We start from the raw sequence: 19,595 nt of genomic DNA on the forward strand, positions 1-19,595 counted from the left end.
TTCTTCGCGATCGCTTCGCGATTCTTTTATCTCCACGGAGGGTATTCTTCTTCTGCTCGATAACGCCGTTTTGTTCTCCCGCGGGGCCGACGTGCACCGCCATCGAACACACTTCCGGAGACACGACCGAGAATCGGTGGAACGGTGGCTGCCGCGTCGAATGGCGGCGGTTCGGTATGCGGGGCGAAGCCATTTTGGATACAGAACGGAGTAGTAATAAGGAGGATCGCGTGTTCTATAGTTTTCAGACGCCTCGCATGGAAACGGAGGAAATGGGGAGTGGTTTTCGTATATTGTTTAGAGGTTGTTGTCGGAGAAATACTTGGGTCTCGCATTTCGGATCGTGTTTTATATAATAAAATTTAGTTCCGCAATGGAACGAAGAGTTGATTCTGCACTCGTTTCTACGACGAAAAGGTCTAAGAGGGAGAAATGAATTTTGATAAAATAAGAACCGCTCCTCATCGAAATATTTCGTTTCGCAAAATCTGCGCGATGTCTACGTTCGAGAGATTGTATGGTAAGAAGGAAAATAGGAACGGGGGTGGAAGGACGAACGAGTTCCATTTATTCGGTACAAGGACTCGCTGCAGAGGACCCAACCGAGGAAAGAACAATGATTCTTGTTTGTATGCTAGAATAGTTTCACAGAAATGAATCATCTCGCTCTTCTGCAACGATGGAGGCAAGCGGACTCCCCGTGTTTGCTCGACGTCGATTTGTCTGGCTCCCCCAAAAAGAATCATCGGAGGGAGAGAGAAAATCGAAACCTTGGAACGACGAATCCTTGATTCCTTCTCTCTCGTGGCACTCGATGCGTATGAAGATACGCGCGGCTTATTACGCTTGTATGGTATCTATATTCCGATTCTGATCCAACGACCACCCCCTGGAGCACTGACAAATGTTCAAAAACCACCCTGTACGTACGTCACGTAGAGACGAGGAAGCGAGACAACTTTTAAATTCGATTGCTTCAGACAGACAATCTTTCTTGGTACCAGTTCACCTAGAACGGGTTATATTCTCCGTCTCTGGATGAATTTTACACGGGAACTGTTACGTGTGGCGAGTACTCGTTCGAGGAACACGACATTTCTTGAGGGCGAATTTTCTGGGACAACGGACGTACATCTTTCAGGGGGACGCCGCTATTTCTCTTGCCGCGGTTAAAAGAACGCCTCTGTCTAGATGGAACCGCTGTGAAATTAAAGGCGTGATAAAAATATGTTGCCCCGTTTCGAAGCTGTTTACCTTTTTATGATGACGTTTTGTTTGCCGACGGAAAATGGCTGGGAATTTCTGTCCATGACCGCGGTGAAATAGCATCTTATTAGAATCAATGCAACGAGCGGACAAGCTTTCTTCATTTTACCATATTTACCCGTCGTAATTAGTACGTATTTCATACAATGATTTTTTAATATTTTCCAAGGGTATGGAACGATTTATTTAGAATTTCGAAATTTTGCTGCAATCGCTTTAATCATAGTTCAAATACTAGAAATACTTCAACGCTTCGTGTTTAGCAACGCCTCGGCTCTTCCTCCTCTTTTTTTTCCCTCGCAAATAACAGAGCACAAGAGGGAAAACTATGAACGTTTCTCTAAGAGGTCGTTAATTCAAACTTCAGCCCATTCTGGCCGCCGTCTTGGGGCCGAAGTCACGTTTACATCCTCGAATGCGGCCATTAATAAAAACAGGTGAACGGTTCGTTATGGCTATTCGTAATTAATTGTGCCCTCGTCGACTCCCAGCGGATACGTAAATTAACGAGTGCTAAGTTAATGAACTGGAATTCTCCACCTCCGAGTGTCTTTATTAAACGCTTATAAACCCTCATCCATATACGTATACTACTCCAAATATCCTAATCGTTCGTCAATATTTTCAACTACACTTTCCCATCTCTTCCATCGAAACGTAGATTGCATTCCAACGAACGAAGACCACTAACGAAGGCCTGCGGAAACCGTTTCTGGTCACGCTAGACGACTCGTTCGGTGTCCCACTTCTCAACCGCCATTACCAAACGCAGAATACCGCGAAGAGTGACGCAGAAGCATAAAAAGCCGAGCGGCTCGCGTTCCTCCTTGGCGATCGGTCGACGAATACGCGGAAAACTCGCGATAACGTACGCTGAAGCGCGAATCGAGAACATAAAGTGCGGGTTCGATTCCGTTCGATTACTATAAAGCCCTTTCCACCCCCGTCGCACGGCGAGCAACCGGCACCGGGGCTGGCAAGGGTGTGGCGTCGAGACACCGTGGCGCCAGCTCCCTTTCCAACTCGCTTCCTTTCCCCGTCCCTGCGGCTGGAATGTTATGCGGGATTAAAACTAGTCCAACTGACCTCCCCTAATCTCCGCGCGGAACGAGGTCGCGACGTTCCCGTGCCGTTGACACTCGTAAACCGTTTATGGGGCACCTGTACACTCCGTTCAAGGAAAATTGCTGGCATTAAGCAAACAAATACTGCTGGCACCTCGACCGCTTCCGCGGAGGATCGTCTGCGTTCACGTCGGGATTGAGAGATCTCGGATTTAAATCTGTCCCGTTTGATCCGTCGAATGCACGGACGGGGGCTGAAACAGCGTCGAAAACTGTAAATCGAGGCAATGAAACATTCTGCTGCCGGTGACGCGAATAAAAGTTAAACCGTACTCGGGGAGTTAGCGTCGCTGATTTTCGAGGATCCCGTAGGCGACGCAAACGAGGTTATCTGCTTTAACTCGCTCCGAGATTCATCGAATCGAACGGGGAGGCACGCGAGAGGGGGGGCCGCGCTTACGTTTTCTTTAGGTTAGTCAAATTACTCGAATGCTTGACTTCAAGTTTGTGTTTACAGACGTCAAGTTTCTCCGTCCCAGTGAAGCGAAGAGGAGGTTCGCATTGACGAAGTGGCCTCGAGTCGCTCGAAAAGTAACTCAACTAATTCGAGACTTTACCCCTCAAAGACCAACACCATTTTTCTTTTATCCGCAGTCACCGCCACGCCACTCGCCTCGCGTACTCGTTTCCATTTTCCTTTCCGATTCATGGCTGACCTTTCGCCCGCATCCCCTCGACTACGGCTCTCCTTTGTTACCCTCTCGTTGGGTAAATCTCCGCCGCCTCGTCCGCGTGTGGCCCCGTGCATTTTTTAACCAACCGTAACGCGGCCCTGTTTTATCCAACGGACACAGGCCCTCGCTGACGGGGATTCGACCGGGCGACATTTACACCGGCGGAATCTCGGCTTTATTTCGTTCCAAATCGAGTTACCGCGGGGGCACGAACCTCCCTCTGATACTTTTCCCTTTCTGGTCCCGTCGCGTTCCCTGCCCCCTGGGACAAGTTTCTCCACGGGCTGCTGGAGTGTCTCGTAAAAGGAAATTGCACCGTGAAGGGGGACGCGACCGCGAAAACGGCCTCGAGACGCGAGATTCGTTCGCCGGATTGAGCCACCCAGCCGTAATCGTTAATTCGTCGTTCATCTACGTACAAACGATTCTCCAGGCCGACGGGAACTTTTCACTGACGCGACGTCGCTCGCTGGGTATTATTCACGTTGCCTGGTAAATTCAGGGATCGTATCGAGAATTTAGTAGATCGAACGGACACTCTGAACGGTGACGGTGTAAGTTAAGGGAAAATTGTACGGGAGCGTCTGAATATTTGAAATAATTGGAAACCTCGCCAGAACCCCTGTGAACGGGCAACGTTTTGCAGTTACAATTTACGGTAAAATGCTCAATCACACCGACTTTTCGCGAACAATAACAAGGAAGGTTTAAATTGTCTCATACCGTAACTCGTAATAATACCCAATCGATTTAACGATGAAATATTCAGGCGCACCGTATCCATTTCGCCGCGAGTGCCGCATATATTTTACATATCTATCGAATTGAAAGCGGATATGCGCGCATTATTCCTGCACACGTATTTCAGGGGGTGGCGCACACGTACAATCTATACGCCGTTGTGCACTGGATCAAGATGAAAGTCAAATTTGTCTTCAAAAGGAAATGTCCCTTTAAATGCGAACGTCCCGCGTATCCGACGTTTCCTTCGTCTCTCGATTTTATGACATTTGTCCCGCCCACGCGATGTAATGAATACAAATTGAACATAAATTTAAATTGAAACACCGTAGACGCGCGACGCGCGCGTCTTCTGGTCGAGACTGAACCGAATTCGCGGTAACCTTGACTTTACTTGGATCTACATCCCTTTTACTTGGCGTCGATCCTCGTTCGACAGCGTTGGTGATCGTTGCAACCCTTCGACCGTCGAACGCGCCCTGCCAACTATTCGCAACGTTAATTTCTCGCGTGATTAACAGTCGTGTATTCGAAATCATCGCTACGCGAGATAAGAAGATCATTTGGAAGAACAGACGCTTAAATTTATTTCGAATACCGGCATCAATATTCACAAGCCGGCAGGAGAATCGGTTTAATAAAATTTGCCACGGTTCCAGCCTCTTTCTGGGTTAAGGAACGTTTTCCGATTCCTCTCTGTTCCATTCAGTCACTTAATCAAATATTTTCTAAGGGAATCGTTGAATCTTCATTTTCGCTTTCAGCCACGTTTCAATATTCGCTATTCCAATCGTCGATATCTTCGCGCATCGACGGGTTTAACGTTATTCTATCATTGGCCGCGTATTAACGCGAGGATATACATTTTTCATTTAAAAACAATAAACCTATTATATAAATCGTGTATTTCTGTATTTGCCCGGGGTGTTTGAAGTTTCATTTAAACCTGATATGAAAGAGCGTAGAAAATAATTGCATATATCGTTGAAATTCAAACGAATCGCTTCATTCGAGAGGAATTGGAAAAGAAAAATCGCAGGCCAATATTTTTGTACAAAATGCAGGGATCGCGTTATTATCAGTCAGCGTTATTTTTCATCGTAAACAGCGCGTAGGTGGAAAAACTGGGATAAACTAACTTGCAAGCCGACGGTTTTACAACACGCATTTGGTAAATACTTTTTTCGGCAGAAATTTCGCGCTAATAGACACCATTGAAACGTGCAGTTTCAGTTTCGCCAAACAATCAGAAATCTGTCACGGTCCACACCAATGATAAACAGGATTAATGCGTAATCATCTTATCTCAATATAATCAATGTTTGAAACAAACTTTCCGTCTGCAGTTTGCGAATGAATAATTACTTTCAGTCAACCGTAACTGCTAATTTCATCAGACCGAACCGGCAAGGTAACCGTTCCTCGCTTCTAATTTCTTCAACTCGGCATTAATTGTAATTGCTTGACGAACGCAGCGTGTACAGCGCGGACCAAAAGTTTGTTCCACGATTTATTTCGCTTTCGAACGATGTCCACAAAAATTAACGAAAAGGTGTCGATTGACCATTAAAAAGGCAAACAATTAAATTCTACGTACAACTTTTGACTTGTCTCCGCCGTAATCGTATTCAGACATATTTAACAGTTAACTTATTACTCGTTGACATTGTAACTATTATAATCATCCTCTTGGAGAACAATTGCTGTCGCTTAGCCGGAGAACGGAAACGGGAAACGGTGAAAAGGACACAGAAGTCGGTTGAAAATGCGAGTCCAAAAATTACCATCGCCACGGAGGCGAAGATATTAAAGGGGTGTACCAACAGTTAGCACACGAGGGGCAGACAGCGTGAAATCGTATAAAAATATTTTCCGGCTTATTTAAACCGCCTCGCCTGTGCCGCTCTCGCGTTTCCACGGAAGTATATCCTCGTAGGAACACGAGATCAACCCGGAAGCACCGTAATAACTGACAAAGTCCCGGCACCGTTAACGTTTACGATCTCGCTGCGAACTACATCACACGGCGTGCGATCCAACGAAAAAATACTCGGAGGAAATTCCTGCAGCCTTCGTTATTCAACGGGGGAGAACGACGCCGCGTGCAGAATCCGGGGGGATAAAGCGCGGCGTCGGCGAGCGAAGAGGCGGCGGCGCTACGCCTCGTACCGTAGGTGAGATTATCCGTGAATCTAAAAATATATGGAGAAAGCAGAGCACTAATTCCGGGGCGTGATAACGGGAAAGAAAAGGGAAAAATATACTTCGCACCCGTTCGTGTATACGATAGTAAGTGATATTGGTCGGTAAATAGGCGGCACGTGAAACCCCAAATTCCTTCTCGTCTAGGAGGACCGCATTAACCAAACGAATTGGCCAATTCAAGCTGACCCGTGCCCATTTCGCGCGACAAGAAATTTCGTTCTTCTATGCGACGCGTGTAATACAATAACTCCCACGGAGTTGGCTGATATTAAATTGTACGAGCTATGACACGCTTCGCGCGAAATATGTCCGGAAGCTTTTCCCAACGACCGCAATCTTGATGGCGGAAAGATTCAGGGGGGACTGAAATTTATTAAAGAAACCAAGAAAATGGTTTACTGGGCCGACTGGTACCATGGACCGAGCCATACTCATAGAAAGTTGAGAAAAAGAGTGGAACGGACAGGGGCAGCGGCTAGGTTAAGAAGTCGTCGACGTTTTTAATCTCGAAAGCTCGCGGGCTTTTGATCTCATTAGACGCCGTTGGAATGCGCCTCGTTGACGCGTTGCCCGAGGCTGCCGATGCTGCTGCCTCTCGTCCCTGTTTCTTAACAATCTCAAGAAAATTCCAGCCCGAATAACTGAGCACCTACGCCCGACAGTCGGATCGGCTAAAGAGTTACGGTTAATGGAGAGGAAAATGGCGGACGACAGGGACACGCCGGGCGTCGTCGTGCCGCTCGGTAAAAGGGGGCGAAAATAAGAACGGGTTGAAAAGGGGCAGATGAGAGGGGGGGGGAGGTAGCTTTTGAAGGCACGGCTGGGTCCAGCCAGGGGAGCAAATTGAAAATCAGGCGGCGGCCAACGGGCGAATACTTGGCGAATAGTTCTCGTGACGAGCCGAGGGCGAAGGCTGCGTGAGAAGATTCGATCGGCTGCGTTTAGTCGAGCGGTGAACAGGTCCGCCTTTGATGCCGCCATCTTCGGGGGTGTGAAACTGTTCCCAGAGTGTTTCGAAGGTACGAGTTTGTTGAGAGGACACCGCGGGATAAGGGTGTTTTATGTTTCGAAAGTTAATTGAATGAATATCGAAGGGTGGAAGATACGCTTGTCAGTTCTCAGACAAGGGTTGCTCGACTAATTTCTGACTTGGCTGTTTTTCCTTGCCGTTGCCACGGTAAACCTGGCGTTTTTTAAGTGGAAACTTCGTAGATAGCTGGCTGCACTACTGGATGAAAATTTCAGCTACCTTTGGTAGGTTCTCTTCCCTCTGTTTCTTTTACCAGCCCGCGAGGTTAACGCTGCGGAAGAAGTCGCTAGCGGTTCCATTCGTATTTTCGTTTTGAGCGAGTGTAGATTTCGATTAAGTGCGAAATGAAAAGTTTCAATGTAGCACGCGAGAATGCGCGCGGCTTTATTCTCGACTAAAACGATGTATCTCACGGTAGACGGTAGACGGCTTTAGATACGGTTTTTAATAAAAATAGAATAGGAAAGGGAAATATCACAGCGGCGGAACTATTCGCGTCGTTTCGTAGATACAAATTAAACGATACCCCGGGACTATGCAGGTAAAAACTGTAATGTTCCGCAGCAACGTATTTCTGTGGGAACTTTTATCACCGCTTTACATTTTAATCTTCGGACAGCGCTATTGCGCCGGGCGCGAGCTAGATTAATTTTGATCCACATTAAAATTCCACTTTAAAGCGTATGCTTTAACGGAGCTTTAATTCCGCGTTCGTAATTTCTTGGTTCGCTGGAAAAAGGCGAAAAAGTGGCAACGCGTTTTAAAATTACAATTGTTTCGTCCCGAATTTGCGAACGGTGGCGTAACCAGGACGAACGCGCGGTCTTAAAGTCGACCGGAGGAACCTCGTGAAATGTTAACGTCCCCGCGCGCGCAGAGGCCAGCGTAAAAGAAAAAAAGGATATACGGGCGACGATTAAATGTTGACGGGCCATGAAAGCGTAATTCGATTATTTTTACGTAAATGCGATTCAACCGTAACTCGGTGGGTACGAGCACCGGCTATATACGTGTACCGAGTTAATCAGCAGAGCACGAAAGAAAGTTCCGCGCCCGAGCTTCATCGAGGAACCGTTAGTAGCCGGCAAAGTTCGCCGGATCGGAATGTAAAAAGTTATTCGATTAGCCCACTTTTGTCTACATTAATTATGATCCGATACTTTCGTGCTCTACGCCGGCGATAGAACTTCTGCGTTAAGTGGATGAGAAAAGTTTCTCTAATACTAGCGAGAGATGAACGAGAGGGCGAGAGAGAGAGAGATGGACAGAGAAAGGGGTGCCGTGGAGAAGGATGAGAAGGAAGAGGATTGATCTACGGGCGGGCGCGTTCAAGATTTTCATCGGATGATGATACCTGATGCAAATTTAAAGCATTCGTTCGATAAGCTCTCGTAGAACTGATTCGGCTGACACTCGTCAATGGGAAATAGATTGTTTAGAATCCAGTGGATCAGGATGGCGGAGATTGGATAAGCGGAACGTGTAACCAAAGACGAAACTGATATTTTAATTATTTTTTAATTATAAAGTTTCAAGAAACCATCACTGTTTCTCTCCCTTCCTCGCTCGTTCTCTTCTCCCAAGATTCATTAAGGAAAATGAAGTATTTTTCGAGGTTTCGTTGAGCGAAGAAAAATGTTGTTTTATAATGTCGGAATATAATAATCATGTTTTTAACTAGAGATTTTAATGGATTTGATAACTGCGAAAGTAGGTTAATTCACCGAGAAAGTTGTGCAAGTATAATTATAGCTGGGCTGAAAAAGTACATTTGCTTCTTCAGTTCCACGGCAAGAGCATTAATCTACTCGAGTCTACTTTCTTTTTTGCGCTTCATGTTATAATCGTGACACAGGATCCGCTAACATTTAAGAGGTTTTAAAAAATCATTTCTGTTTCAAATAAGCTGACAGGGATATTTAAAAAACGGATCGAAATCATCCCTGAACTCGTTCTTCGGTTAGAAGCCGGAAATAATTACCAACGCAAGTCCTCCGGTTACAGCGTAGGTGATAATCAATCCAGGAATTCAATTAGCTACAAACTGGCACTTAGCCATCGGTATTTAATCACTTACGACCATCTTTGCTACAAGAAGCAATTAAACTTCAATTCTAAATTTTCAAGTACCCAAACTTCAAGACCGGTACCATCAAGGAGCAATTAGATTTTACATCAACTATTACGCGAGCTGAGTACACTCTAAACTCGTAGCACTTTGATTGATTTTCATAATTTCAAGCACGGTGCCCCGCCATCTTGCGAGCAGATAAATCTCGAGCAATTTAATCTGAAGACAATCAGGAAACGAAAGCATCCGAATCTAGTTCAACGGAACGCAAGAGGATCGTAATTCCCCAACGTTTCAACTCTTTGCTCGTCGAACGTTTATCGTGGCTCGCGTTTCTGTTTCCCGGGAAGAGCGACAGCGTTCGATAAGAAACACCCCCCGAGGGACGAATAATCGACAAGTTTATCGAGGTTGGCGATATTCATCGATACGAGAAGACTCTGCGGCCCAAGCGGGTAGTTGAGCTCATTAAAAGCTCGTTAGAAGAGGATCGCGAGAGGTCTGCGAGCCAACTTCTTAGGCGCAGTTTCCACGGAAACCGCGGGCGAACGCCGGAAATCGTGCTCACGCAGAGCAGCGCGTAAACTAATCTAATTACTCGCCTGATTACACCGATAAAATGTAATCTATGATTATATTAACCACGGCCGTACCGCAAACAGGAATTGGCAGACGAGAGATGTTCGATAGAAACCAAAAACCGATGATGCATCTTATTCGTTAAACAAAAATTGTACATACTACATCGCAACTGCGCATGCGATGTATCGAATTATATACGGGCTAATCAGCCTTGTTAATTCAATGCCAAAATGGTTATCCTTCTCGCATCGTGGGTGTTAATCGTGGCGGCTGGTTTAATTAAAAGTTAAGCAACTAAAAAGCTTACCTGAGTCTTCATGTCGCTGCCAACGGGAACCTTTGATTGAAAGTTGCTCCGTTCTTGTAAGATCTTCGCATTATTTATGTATACATCCTCGCCGTGCGTGCTCGGTTTTCTAGTAACCCACAGGGGTGGATTACCCTCGAGCTCCGACGAGATTGAATCCCCGAGATTCTCGATCGTTTTTGGGAAGTTCGCTGAAAGGAGAAAACGAATATTTATTTTCCTGTTCCTACGAAAATAGTGTCCGAAAAAATTGATATCTTAACGCGAGGGTGGCCACGACACGCGTACAACGATAATACAGTAAGAACGACTGAGTCGCTCGTATAGGAACTGGCTTAAATCAACCAGAATCAGTACAGCGCTTAAAGGTTAAGGTTAACATGAAATTAATTGCGTACGAAAGCTTAAGGCGAAACGGGATCCAGCAAAACTAAAACTGGAGTAAACGCGAAAACAGTCCCTCGTAAAGCACAATTCATAAAACGCGTTAGTTCCCTTTCCATCGCTAAAGCGGGGCCGTAAAAAAATTGTTCTCGCGCGAATTCAACCCCGCGAACTCTTCACTTTGTGCGTAGGAATTTTACTTCTCACCGCAACGAGCTCGCTCGCTATAAGAGCGCGGAAACGCGGTGCAGAATCGAGGGAAAAGGAAGAAAAAAAAAAGAAAAGAGGAAAAAAAACGGGAGAAAATGAGCGAAAAGGAATGAAAAAGTGGAGGAGAAAGGAGAAGTAAAAGGGGGAGAAAGGACAGTAGGATGAAGGTAAAAAGTTCACTACGAGGCTACAAAGCTGGTCTCTTTATTATCTCGTTACCGACTAGAATGTCCTCGTAATCCTGAGGTTTTTCCGGCCGCTCTTGTCTACGGCTGGAAGCGCGATAGCGCCGTTTCTGCATCCGGCGAAGAAACGTTCAATCTCGGCGCACAAGGGTAGGACAGAAGGCCGCGCGACGGGAGCAACAACAATAGCGCTCATTACGATCGCCAGGAATTGGGCCCAGTTTCGTTAAACTGTCAGCCGTTTTCTTTTCTCGTGGCTCGAGAAACGTCGCGGCCCCGACGGGCAGCCTTTCTTTGCACGGAGAGATCCTCGTTTCCGAGGGAATCGTTTTCTTTAACTGTCCACCGCGAAGGGGAGGTGCGCTGCGTCGTCCTCGTCTGCTGCCGCGCACCACAGCTGGACACACAGGATTCGAGTGGTCCACGGACGAACGATATGGTACCCGTGCTTCTTGCCGTTTGATGGCGACCTGGCCAACCGTTTTATCGACGCATCAGCGACGACGTTCCCACCTTATTCGAGTCGGCGAGAATTCGCTCGATTTTACTCCCAGCCCTTAGCCTGGCTCGGTTCGTTCTTTCCAGTGAAGATCGACGCCTTTTACGAGGCACGATCGAGAACTTATCTGGAAATGACTCTTTCGATTTCATGCGGGGGATGTAGATCGATCTGCTGGAGATCGCATGCAAATACACTGGGTGATTGACGAGATGTCCTTAGGTGGATGAAACGTGGGGACGTTATAGCTGGTACAGTGGAGTTCGGGTAGATTGCAGGTTATTGACGCGATGGAAATACGTTTTCACTCGGGAAAGGGTTGACAGGTGCTCGGAGGAAGGTGAGGTTAGCCGATTTGGTTTGGATTAAATTTTCTTTTTCAACGATCATAGCTGGAATCTCGACGTTCCAAGGATCGTGCGAATAAACATGAACCGTTAGTTAATAACGATCGATTGCGCGGCTCGAATAAAAGTGATCGACTGTATCGCTGCGATAAATTCAATCGGTGCTTTCCACTCACTTGTCTCTACGGCAAGCAGAAGGACAGAGATTTTTCGATACTCTTAAATCGCGCTATGGGCGAGGGACGACGGGAGTAAATAAAATCCGAGTCATTATTTATTCAGGGCGACGAATTGCACGTACGACGAACGAAAAATCCAGACAAATATGTTCCATTGAACGATCAATAGGTCCCCTGATCTCTGTGCGCCGTTTTGTCCCAGACGTCCCTTTCAACGAAGGCGGATGATTAAGTCCTCGATCGAATCCCATTTATTTTCCGTCGAGGAACCCCTCGGGGCACAGGTGCGATGGCCGACCACAAAACGAGAACACTCGTACAAAGCTGCTTGCGCAATCGATTTATATTCTCTCGCCGAAAAACCTTTCTACGGTTGTTTCGTTGACTACCTTGCAAGTCGCTGATGAGTAAACTGTGGCGCATGGTCTGCGCGCGGGTCGTCGAAATTTTTTCTGCCACTGGCATCAATCAGCGAAAGCGCGACGATTTCGCGTTGGTAAAAATATTAGCGTTTTAGAGATTGGAATAAAAAAAAGTTGCTTATCATTGATGCAGATGAAAACATGTTTCGTAGCATCGGCTAACGGAAGAAAAACTGCGCAGAAGGATCGCCAGACGAAACGCGTTATTTGTATCTATGCTGTACGGTAAAGTGTTAGAGAAGTGCTTGGCTTAGCGACGACACGTAAAAACTGGATCGTTGAGAACGTAAGCCGCGCGGAACCAGAATTTCGTTTCGATATCGATTCCAGCTTTGGCGAGTGTTCTTCCGATCAATCGGTGAATCTATGTACCCTCGATAGAATACATGTTCTCACTGTACATTTTACTTGGTTGTTTCTATTTTAATGCCTACGTGGAAATTTTACTTAGAATTAAATTAATTCCATTCTCCAACCGGTGGTGAGCTTCACAAGATTCTGCATAGGCAGAGAAACGGCTGGCGATATCTATTTCGAGCGGGAGAGATTTTTTGCGAGTTGAAAGTTGCAGAGGAACGCGTGGAAGGGGCGCACGGACTTCCTCGGGAGCTCATAGAAATGCTGAGGCGTGCACTCGCGGAATAATCTCGGTTTCGGTGCCCGTTGCATGGTCGTTTACATGGACTGACACCGTCGAGGATCTTACAGTACATTGCGAGGCACAGGGCGTGGCATCTTGTTTGGACACTTCTTTAAATCAATTAGGAGTTGCTGGCGGAGGGAAAGTTCGGCGGGCAAGTAGCACGCTTCACCCCCGACCAATTCGACGGAAGTCCAACGAAACGTCCCACCTCCTACCCTTCCCGCACCGTCGTGAGGGGATGCGCGGCATCAAACTCTCGGTTTCCGGATTGTTTGCCCGGTCTCGACGAATTCAATCGGCGCATTTGCGATTCAGATGATGATCGCGGCAGCTTGCGCCGCTGAAATTCGAATATCGCGATTACCCTGCCCCCGTACGGTTCGTGTATGCCGATTTTCAAAATTCCACCCTCGCCCCTGGTTACAGGATTGGCGCCGCACTGATTGTAAGTCCGCCGGGCATTTGCACGGCGGGCACGTTGATTCAAATTGTCCTTAATACAACCGTAACCTGGAGTTCTATTGCGTACACGTATCGTCCGGTGTCGGATGCGATCGGATATTTTCAATAACGATGCGATTGTAAGGCAAGTTTAAGGAACTTCTTATGCAATGACAGAAGTTTAACGCGAATAGAAATATTTCTAAAAGATTAGAGGATGTATAGTAGTTCTTCTCTGATGGAAGTAAAAATGAGAATACCTATGATTCTAGATTTAAAGATGGATATCTATGTATACATGATTAGATTAATTAGTGTATGCGGATAGTTTGTTAGTTACAAAGAGTTTATCGTATAAAAGAACAGAAATAGTGTATGGAAAAATGCAGCGCGTATTTAGAAATACAAGCGTCACACGTACTTCGATTAAATAATTTAATTGCTACTTTTGAATGGCGCTGGTTACTAGCGCTCTCTAGGAGCGCTCCTGTAACTAACTTGTGCGTCAGTCGCGGTCGGGCTCCCGGCACGTGTTGAGTGTGTTTGTATTTTTTTATTGCCGGTAGTATGATTAATAGTGATTTAAACGATTGTCGAGCGTTTTATTAACGTATATTGCTTCAAGAATATTGTCTCGTTAAAATGGATAACGTATCAATATCAAAGGTATGATGCACCTGTTGCTGTAGCTTACATAACCTCAAAATGCAAACACGTTACTCGGTACATCTCGTGGTTAATGTAGCGGCTATACAAGATAATTTAATATGACAAATTACGAACTAATTAATTAAGAACTAAGAGTCTGTAATAAATGATGTGCTTAGGTTATTATTATGCTTTCCAAGATATATTCCTTTTCCTCAAAGTATTTTTAAACAAATTTAAGGTAAAATTAAAATAGGTATATTGTAAATAAAAATATTTTTAGGGAGTTTTTGTGCACAAAGGTGCGTATAAAATTGGGGATAAGCAAACAAAATTTATAGCAGCTGATTATGTAAACGAACCTTGGTATCTCACTTATAATGAGACTTGGTCGAGCATTCAAAAAGCCTCTGAGGTATTTCTTCTCTAACTTAAAACTGTTAATGCGTAGGCAGTTTTAATAGCCGATATAAGTGTCATTGGAATTTTAGGACATAAGGTTCAACATGTTACAACAAATTCTGAACGATTTAGAATCTTTTGTTTCCAAAGTTAAAGACAAACCAATAGAGGAACTTGAGAATGAAATACAGACGGCTATTGTGTTAACAGGTGATTTGCAAATGTTTGTAGCACGTTACTTAGTCGAGTGAACACATTTTTGAGGCAATTGCATTGCAGGGGTAAATGTCTCTGACCATGCGATAATGTTTGAAAGAATAGTATCCAAGTTAGAACCAGTAGCAAAGCATATAGCACTTATATGGACCAGGGATTCGAATAATATAAAAAATATTACAGAAGAAACAATTTATCAGCTCATGAGTAATGATGAGGTACTTACAATTATGCGTAACATTAGGTTGTTACATATGAAATATCCATTTAAATATTTCTTGTTATTTCAATGGATTGTATCTTCTACCATTATTTATTGAACTCTTAAAATTATCTAGAAGTGAAAAAAGTTATCACAGATCGTATTATAGGACATTCGAGATAGTCAGGGGTCAATAAGATCTAGAGGAAAAATGAGAAAGATCCGAGGAGAATGGGGTTGATTGCCAGCAGTCTAAGCTGGGCTTAGTTAATAAGCTGCTTATTCAATATCCATTATTATTCTTTGGCCACGGATTTGCGCATACTGAGTGGGCACTTTATTAGTCGTGGCAGGCTTAAGAAGCCAGTGAGAAGATTACTTTTACTAGATTCAATTTTTTTCAAGCTTTACAATAATTACAAACATATTTTCGAATCCTCTATATGATTAAACAAATTATTTTAAAAAATAAAATATTCGTAAATCAAGAAACCATTATTGTGTAAAAATGGATATTTCGTATGTTACGATCGAACAGTTAAAACAGCGCTGAGAGCATAAGTATCAAGTACAATTCATCAATTTGTAGGATGAAGAATCACAGATTAAAAAGAATCATTGTCACATGAGAGCTCTAAAATCGTGGCATCGAGAGAATTGCGATCCAAATGATCCACTAGTCATAGTGATAACTGATTTTGAAAGCTGTTCTCACGCGGTACTGCACGATTTTATTTTAATGCTGAGGTATGGCGATTTTCAGACGATACGTCTAAGAATATTATATCCTCGGTTTGTTGATTTTGTGCCCTCTGTTCAGTTCGTATTCCACTACAATGAAATTTATACTCATCTTTGGCGTTGCGACTACTTTGCATGCAATTCATCGATCGCTAACGTACGATGTCACGTCGAAATTAAATGTTCAAGTGAGTTCCTCCAAATAGGCCGTAGCAGCGCACGAAAAGCTTTTTTATGAGCACACTTTTATGTTTATTTTTTTTTTTTATCCAGGTATTCCATATGCAAACACAAATCAATATTTTAGCGCACGTGTTAGAGAATACCGTTTTCTGCACGAACATTCCATTTAAGTTAACCGGTCGCGCGTTTCAGTTACTGACGGACATCTTTTTGTTTTACGATTTTTCTGTCGAGAATTTCTTGCAGAGTTACAAGGTATTAATTCTTGCTACTTTTCGCCTCGAAATTTCGACGCTTTCAGCACGATTATTACGTTCGTAGATATGTATGATACAACATTTCTATGCGAACAATGTGAATTCTCTCTGTTGCCAACCGGAACAAATAGAAAACAGGATAGGTTCGTTAACAGACGAGGACTTGGAAGAGATAAAAAAATTACCCTCTGTAGAAAAGTATATGGAACAGTTGAAAGAGAATGGCAAACAGGATGAATTGCTCGAAAATAAAAAGTTTAAGGTATAGCTTTGTATACAACATTGAATAATTAAAAGGGTACCTTTAATTTATAACTAATTTATTGTAGAAAATATTGAGGAAATTATTGATCGAATTTCACGAATACATGCATCGATTTTTGCTAATACTCAGGTGTCTGCACGATCTAGTGTCGACGCTGCCGAATGCACCAATGGGCAAACAGGTATAAATTAGGAAGCATGTATACTTTTCTTAGAAAACTGCGGAATTTGCAATTTGAGAAACATTTACGAAATAATTCTAGCTGCGTGAATATTATACGAAAGCAGTTTACACGAACAATCTGCGAGACGCTCAGGAGTACAAAGAGTGCCTGCAACTGTTGGGTTTTTTGTCCAAAACGGAACTGCTCACGAAGCTGAACTCTTTGGTAACGATTATTGAAAGCTCGAAAGATTCGAGTATGGAGACAATTAAAACAGACCTGCAGAGTCATGTGAAAGCAATAGAAGAGGCAAGTTTGGAAGCGCCAACGGCTCGTCTTGATATTTCGACTGGTGAGAAACTCAGTCGACTTGAGCTGAAAAAGGTCTGAAATGGTCTACAATATTTTTCGAATGTGGTATTCGTAAGAAAAGAAATTCGCTGCGGATCGATTAGAAAATAGTTGAATTTAAAGTTATTTGTCATGCTGTATTGTTAGAAAAAGAACATCCGCAACGAATACGTTAGAAGAGAAGGAGCAGTGAGGATACAGTAGTTTGCTTTATGTTTCGTCGCAGAAATTGTTGGAATTGAGCAAAACGCAATCTCTATCGCCTTTTAAACAAGCGCAACAGAGGGTGATCAATTACTTGGATCAAAACGTGTTCACTGTTCACTTGATCAATCCACACCAAATACCAGCGTACGAAATATTCTGCTTCAGCGATGGCAATTTAGCGAAGCAACATATCCGTGGCTCTTTGAGAGCTGCGATTCATACCGGTCTAAACGATCCACAAGTATACTTAAATGTAAGTAAGACAAAAAAGTTCTTTCGAACGCTCGCGCTTATGCACTTTAAATCGCGTGTCGTCGAATCGATTTACGAGTATTGCGGTTCGTAACATCGTACGCGATCCACCTTGCACGTCTACCAACTCTGAACGGCACGCGTGAACACCAATCGCGTCGAATCGTTGGTGTAAAACAAACGAGAAACACAATCTCTCATTAGATCATAAAAATGTCACTTGCCTTTGGCGCTTCGAAAGGAATACACCCATTCCGCTGGGCCATTGTGCGTCAACCGTCTCTTTTCTCTCCCCCACCCGCTATTCTACTCGAAACATAATTTATTACGAAGTGTTCGTAATCCCCATTGAATTGCTCTCGAGCGAGGAGGCTCGCGACTTCAACGAGACCGTACCTACCCCTCTCTGTACGCGCGGCCATTGTGGCTTTCGATTCTTCCCGTGCCATCGAGCCATCAGCGGCCAGGATATCGATTATAGATTTTTCCCTGACGGTGAACAATGTCGTGGCCCACCTCCCGGCCTGTCCTAGCGCGCGACCAACTTAATTGGAAATACATATTTCAGTGCGAGTGCTGCAAATTGGAGAACGACGACGCCATCCCGTCCACGCTGCCCGACCTCGGTATAATTTACAAGCTCCACTTGGAATCCAAGAAGCTGATCAATATGCACGACTGGCTACAGGTAAACCGTCTCGTTCGTGCCCGTGTTTACAGGTTAATCCTGGCCGCACTTACGGGCACGCGCGCGCTCGTCCTGTTCCGTGATTTTAATCGGTCCCGCGAGTGATTCACGCGACCACCGCAAATGGGGTTCTCCCTGGGAACGCCACGCGGGCTTGTTTTTACCTCTCGCGGTCATTACGGGTTCGGGAAACCCTCGCGGTTGTAGCCATCGTGCGAGAACAATTAGAGTGCAAGCGGTTTTTCACCCCCCGCGGAGATATCGACGATTGGTTTCCGGGTGTTCGATTATTTTGATAATATCCACGGTCGCAATCATGATAAGTGCATTACGATGACGAGTCGTATACTTATTTATCGGGCTTCTGTTGATTTTTATCGGCGAATATTATTCTTGAATATTGATTGGACACTCGTAATTTGTAGAATTTTGTAAACGAAAAACCAATTCATTTGAATACTTGGCGTATCGACTTTACCTGGGGATAAACAGATCGCAAATCTCGATGGCTCAATGTTAAATCCTGGCTATAATAAACATTTATGCGTTTGTTTATTCATGAATGTACATCGATGCGTTTTATTCCGCGGAGAATTTAAATGTACAAGTCTCCTGTTTATTTCGTATATTGATTTGTTCTCCGTCTCGCGTGATATTTCGTGGCGATCTAAATGCTTTTGTAATCGATAAGGACAGTACGTTTGAAGGATGTAGCCATGTATCATCGATGAGAGAAAGGGACTGGTACATTGAAAACGCAACGTGCGCGGTTTTTATATGTAAATTTCCCCGGTTACCTCGTTGCGTGTGAGAAAAATTAGCATTCCAATTATTTAACTAAATTTTCCCCCGAGTGCGTTTTATCTTATTATCCTTTAAATCATAATTTCAAAGTACTTTTGTTTCCTCTAATCCTGGCCGTGCGTGTTACCCTTTTCCGTAAGAATAACGTCATGAGCCGGCGAAACGAATGGAGAAACGAGGATTTCCTGGGTATTCCATTTTCATGGATGTTGGCCACGGCTCGTGAGGAGTTACGCCACGTTCCCGCAAAAAGCCAGACTTTTAATGGGCCACCGGGGCTCCGTTTGTCTGTAAGACGCGACACACTAAGAAATACTCGAACAGTACCATTCACGATTACCTCCACCGTGTACGCATCGTTGGCTAATCTTTTAATGAACGAGGAAACATGTTGCAGGCATTTTTAATCGTGAAGGATCCAACGAACAGCGAGAGGGACCAACGGGACGTGGATCCGCAGCTGCAGTATCCTTTTTCATTTAGGAGCTTTCGTACGTCAGCGGGATCCAGGAGTAATGGCGCGCGCAAAGATTTGTCTAACCGCTGTGCGTTTGAAATTCATATCGTAGCTCGTGATAGTGAAATCGTAGCTTCGCGGCGGTTACTCCGCGGGATCGCATGCTTCTTGTTTGAATAATTCACACGTGTTCCACCGTGAATTTTATCGTGCGTGATGGTATCCTTAACGGAAATTTAGAGCCCGTTTTACTCAAGCGGTAGCCGAGTTGGAGTTCCTTGGTTTTATCAAGAGTTCGCGGAAAAAAGCAGACCATGTGAAACGGCTCACTTAATTACCATTTTCCCCTCGATCCTTTTACATTAGCTTTACTAGAAAAATGTTTTCTTCCCTCCGCTATTATTCTACGATTTATTTTCTTACTTTCCTATAATGTTTTAATATAAAAA

At 44.4% G+C, this 19,595-nt stretch overlaps 2 protein-coding genes across 7 annotated transcripts in view; one reads left to right on the forward strand and one right to left on the reverse strand.

The window, feature by feature from the left end:
* Fas1 (fasciclin 1 Fas1 domain-containing) overlaps positions 1-19,595 on the reverse strand; it is a 230,481-nt gene that overhangs the window by 52,732 nt on the left and 158,154 nt on the right. For all 5 annotated transcript variants that reach the window (XM_076910293.1, XM_076910272.1, XM_076910278.1 and 2 more), the window contains exon 3: positions 10,001-10,191. In XM_076910293.1, the coding sequence (XP_076766408.1) occupies positions 10,001-10,191 (191 nt within the window). The remainder of the gene's footprint in view (positions 1-10,000; positions 10,192-19,595) is intronic.
* On the forward strand, positions 13,772-19,550 carry Orc3 (origin recognition complex subunit 3). Of its 2 annotated transcripts, XM_076910302.1 has the most exons (14): positions 13,772-13,976; positions 14,242-14,373; positions 14,450-14,570; positions 14,640-14,794; positions 15,368-15,525; positions 15,599-15,707; positions 15,793-15,957; positions 16,024-16,221; positions 16,289-16,405; positions 16,487-16,771; positions 16,965-17,198; positions 17,766-17,885; positions 19,087-19,154; positions 19,387-19,550. In XM_076910302.1, the coding sequence occupies exons 1-14, from the start codon at positions 13,953-13,955 to the stop codon at positions 19,478-19,480; spliced, it is 1,980 nt and encodes a 659-aa protein (XP_076766417.1). In that variant the 5' UTR covers positions 13,772-13,952; the 3' UTR covers positions 19,481-19,550. The 2 variants fall into 2 exon arrangements, with proteins under 2 accessions (XP_076766417.1, XP_076766421.1); XM_076910306.1 differs by lacking the exon at positions 14,242-14,373.

The sequence above is a fragment of the Xylocopa sonorina genome, chromosome 1, assembly GCF_050948175.1.
Source record: "Xylocopa sonorina isolate GNS202 chromosome 1, iyXylSono1_principal, whole genome shotgun sequence".
Classification (NCBI taxonomy): domain Eukaryota; kingdom Metazoa; phylum Arthropoda; class Insecta; order Hymenoptera; family Apidae; genus Xylocopa; species Xylocopa sonorina.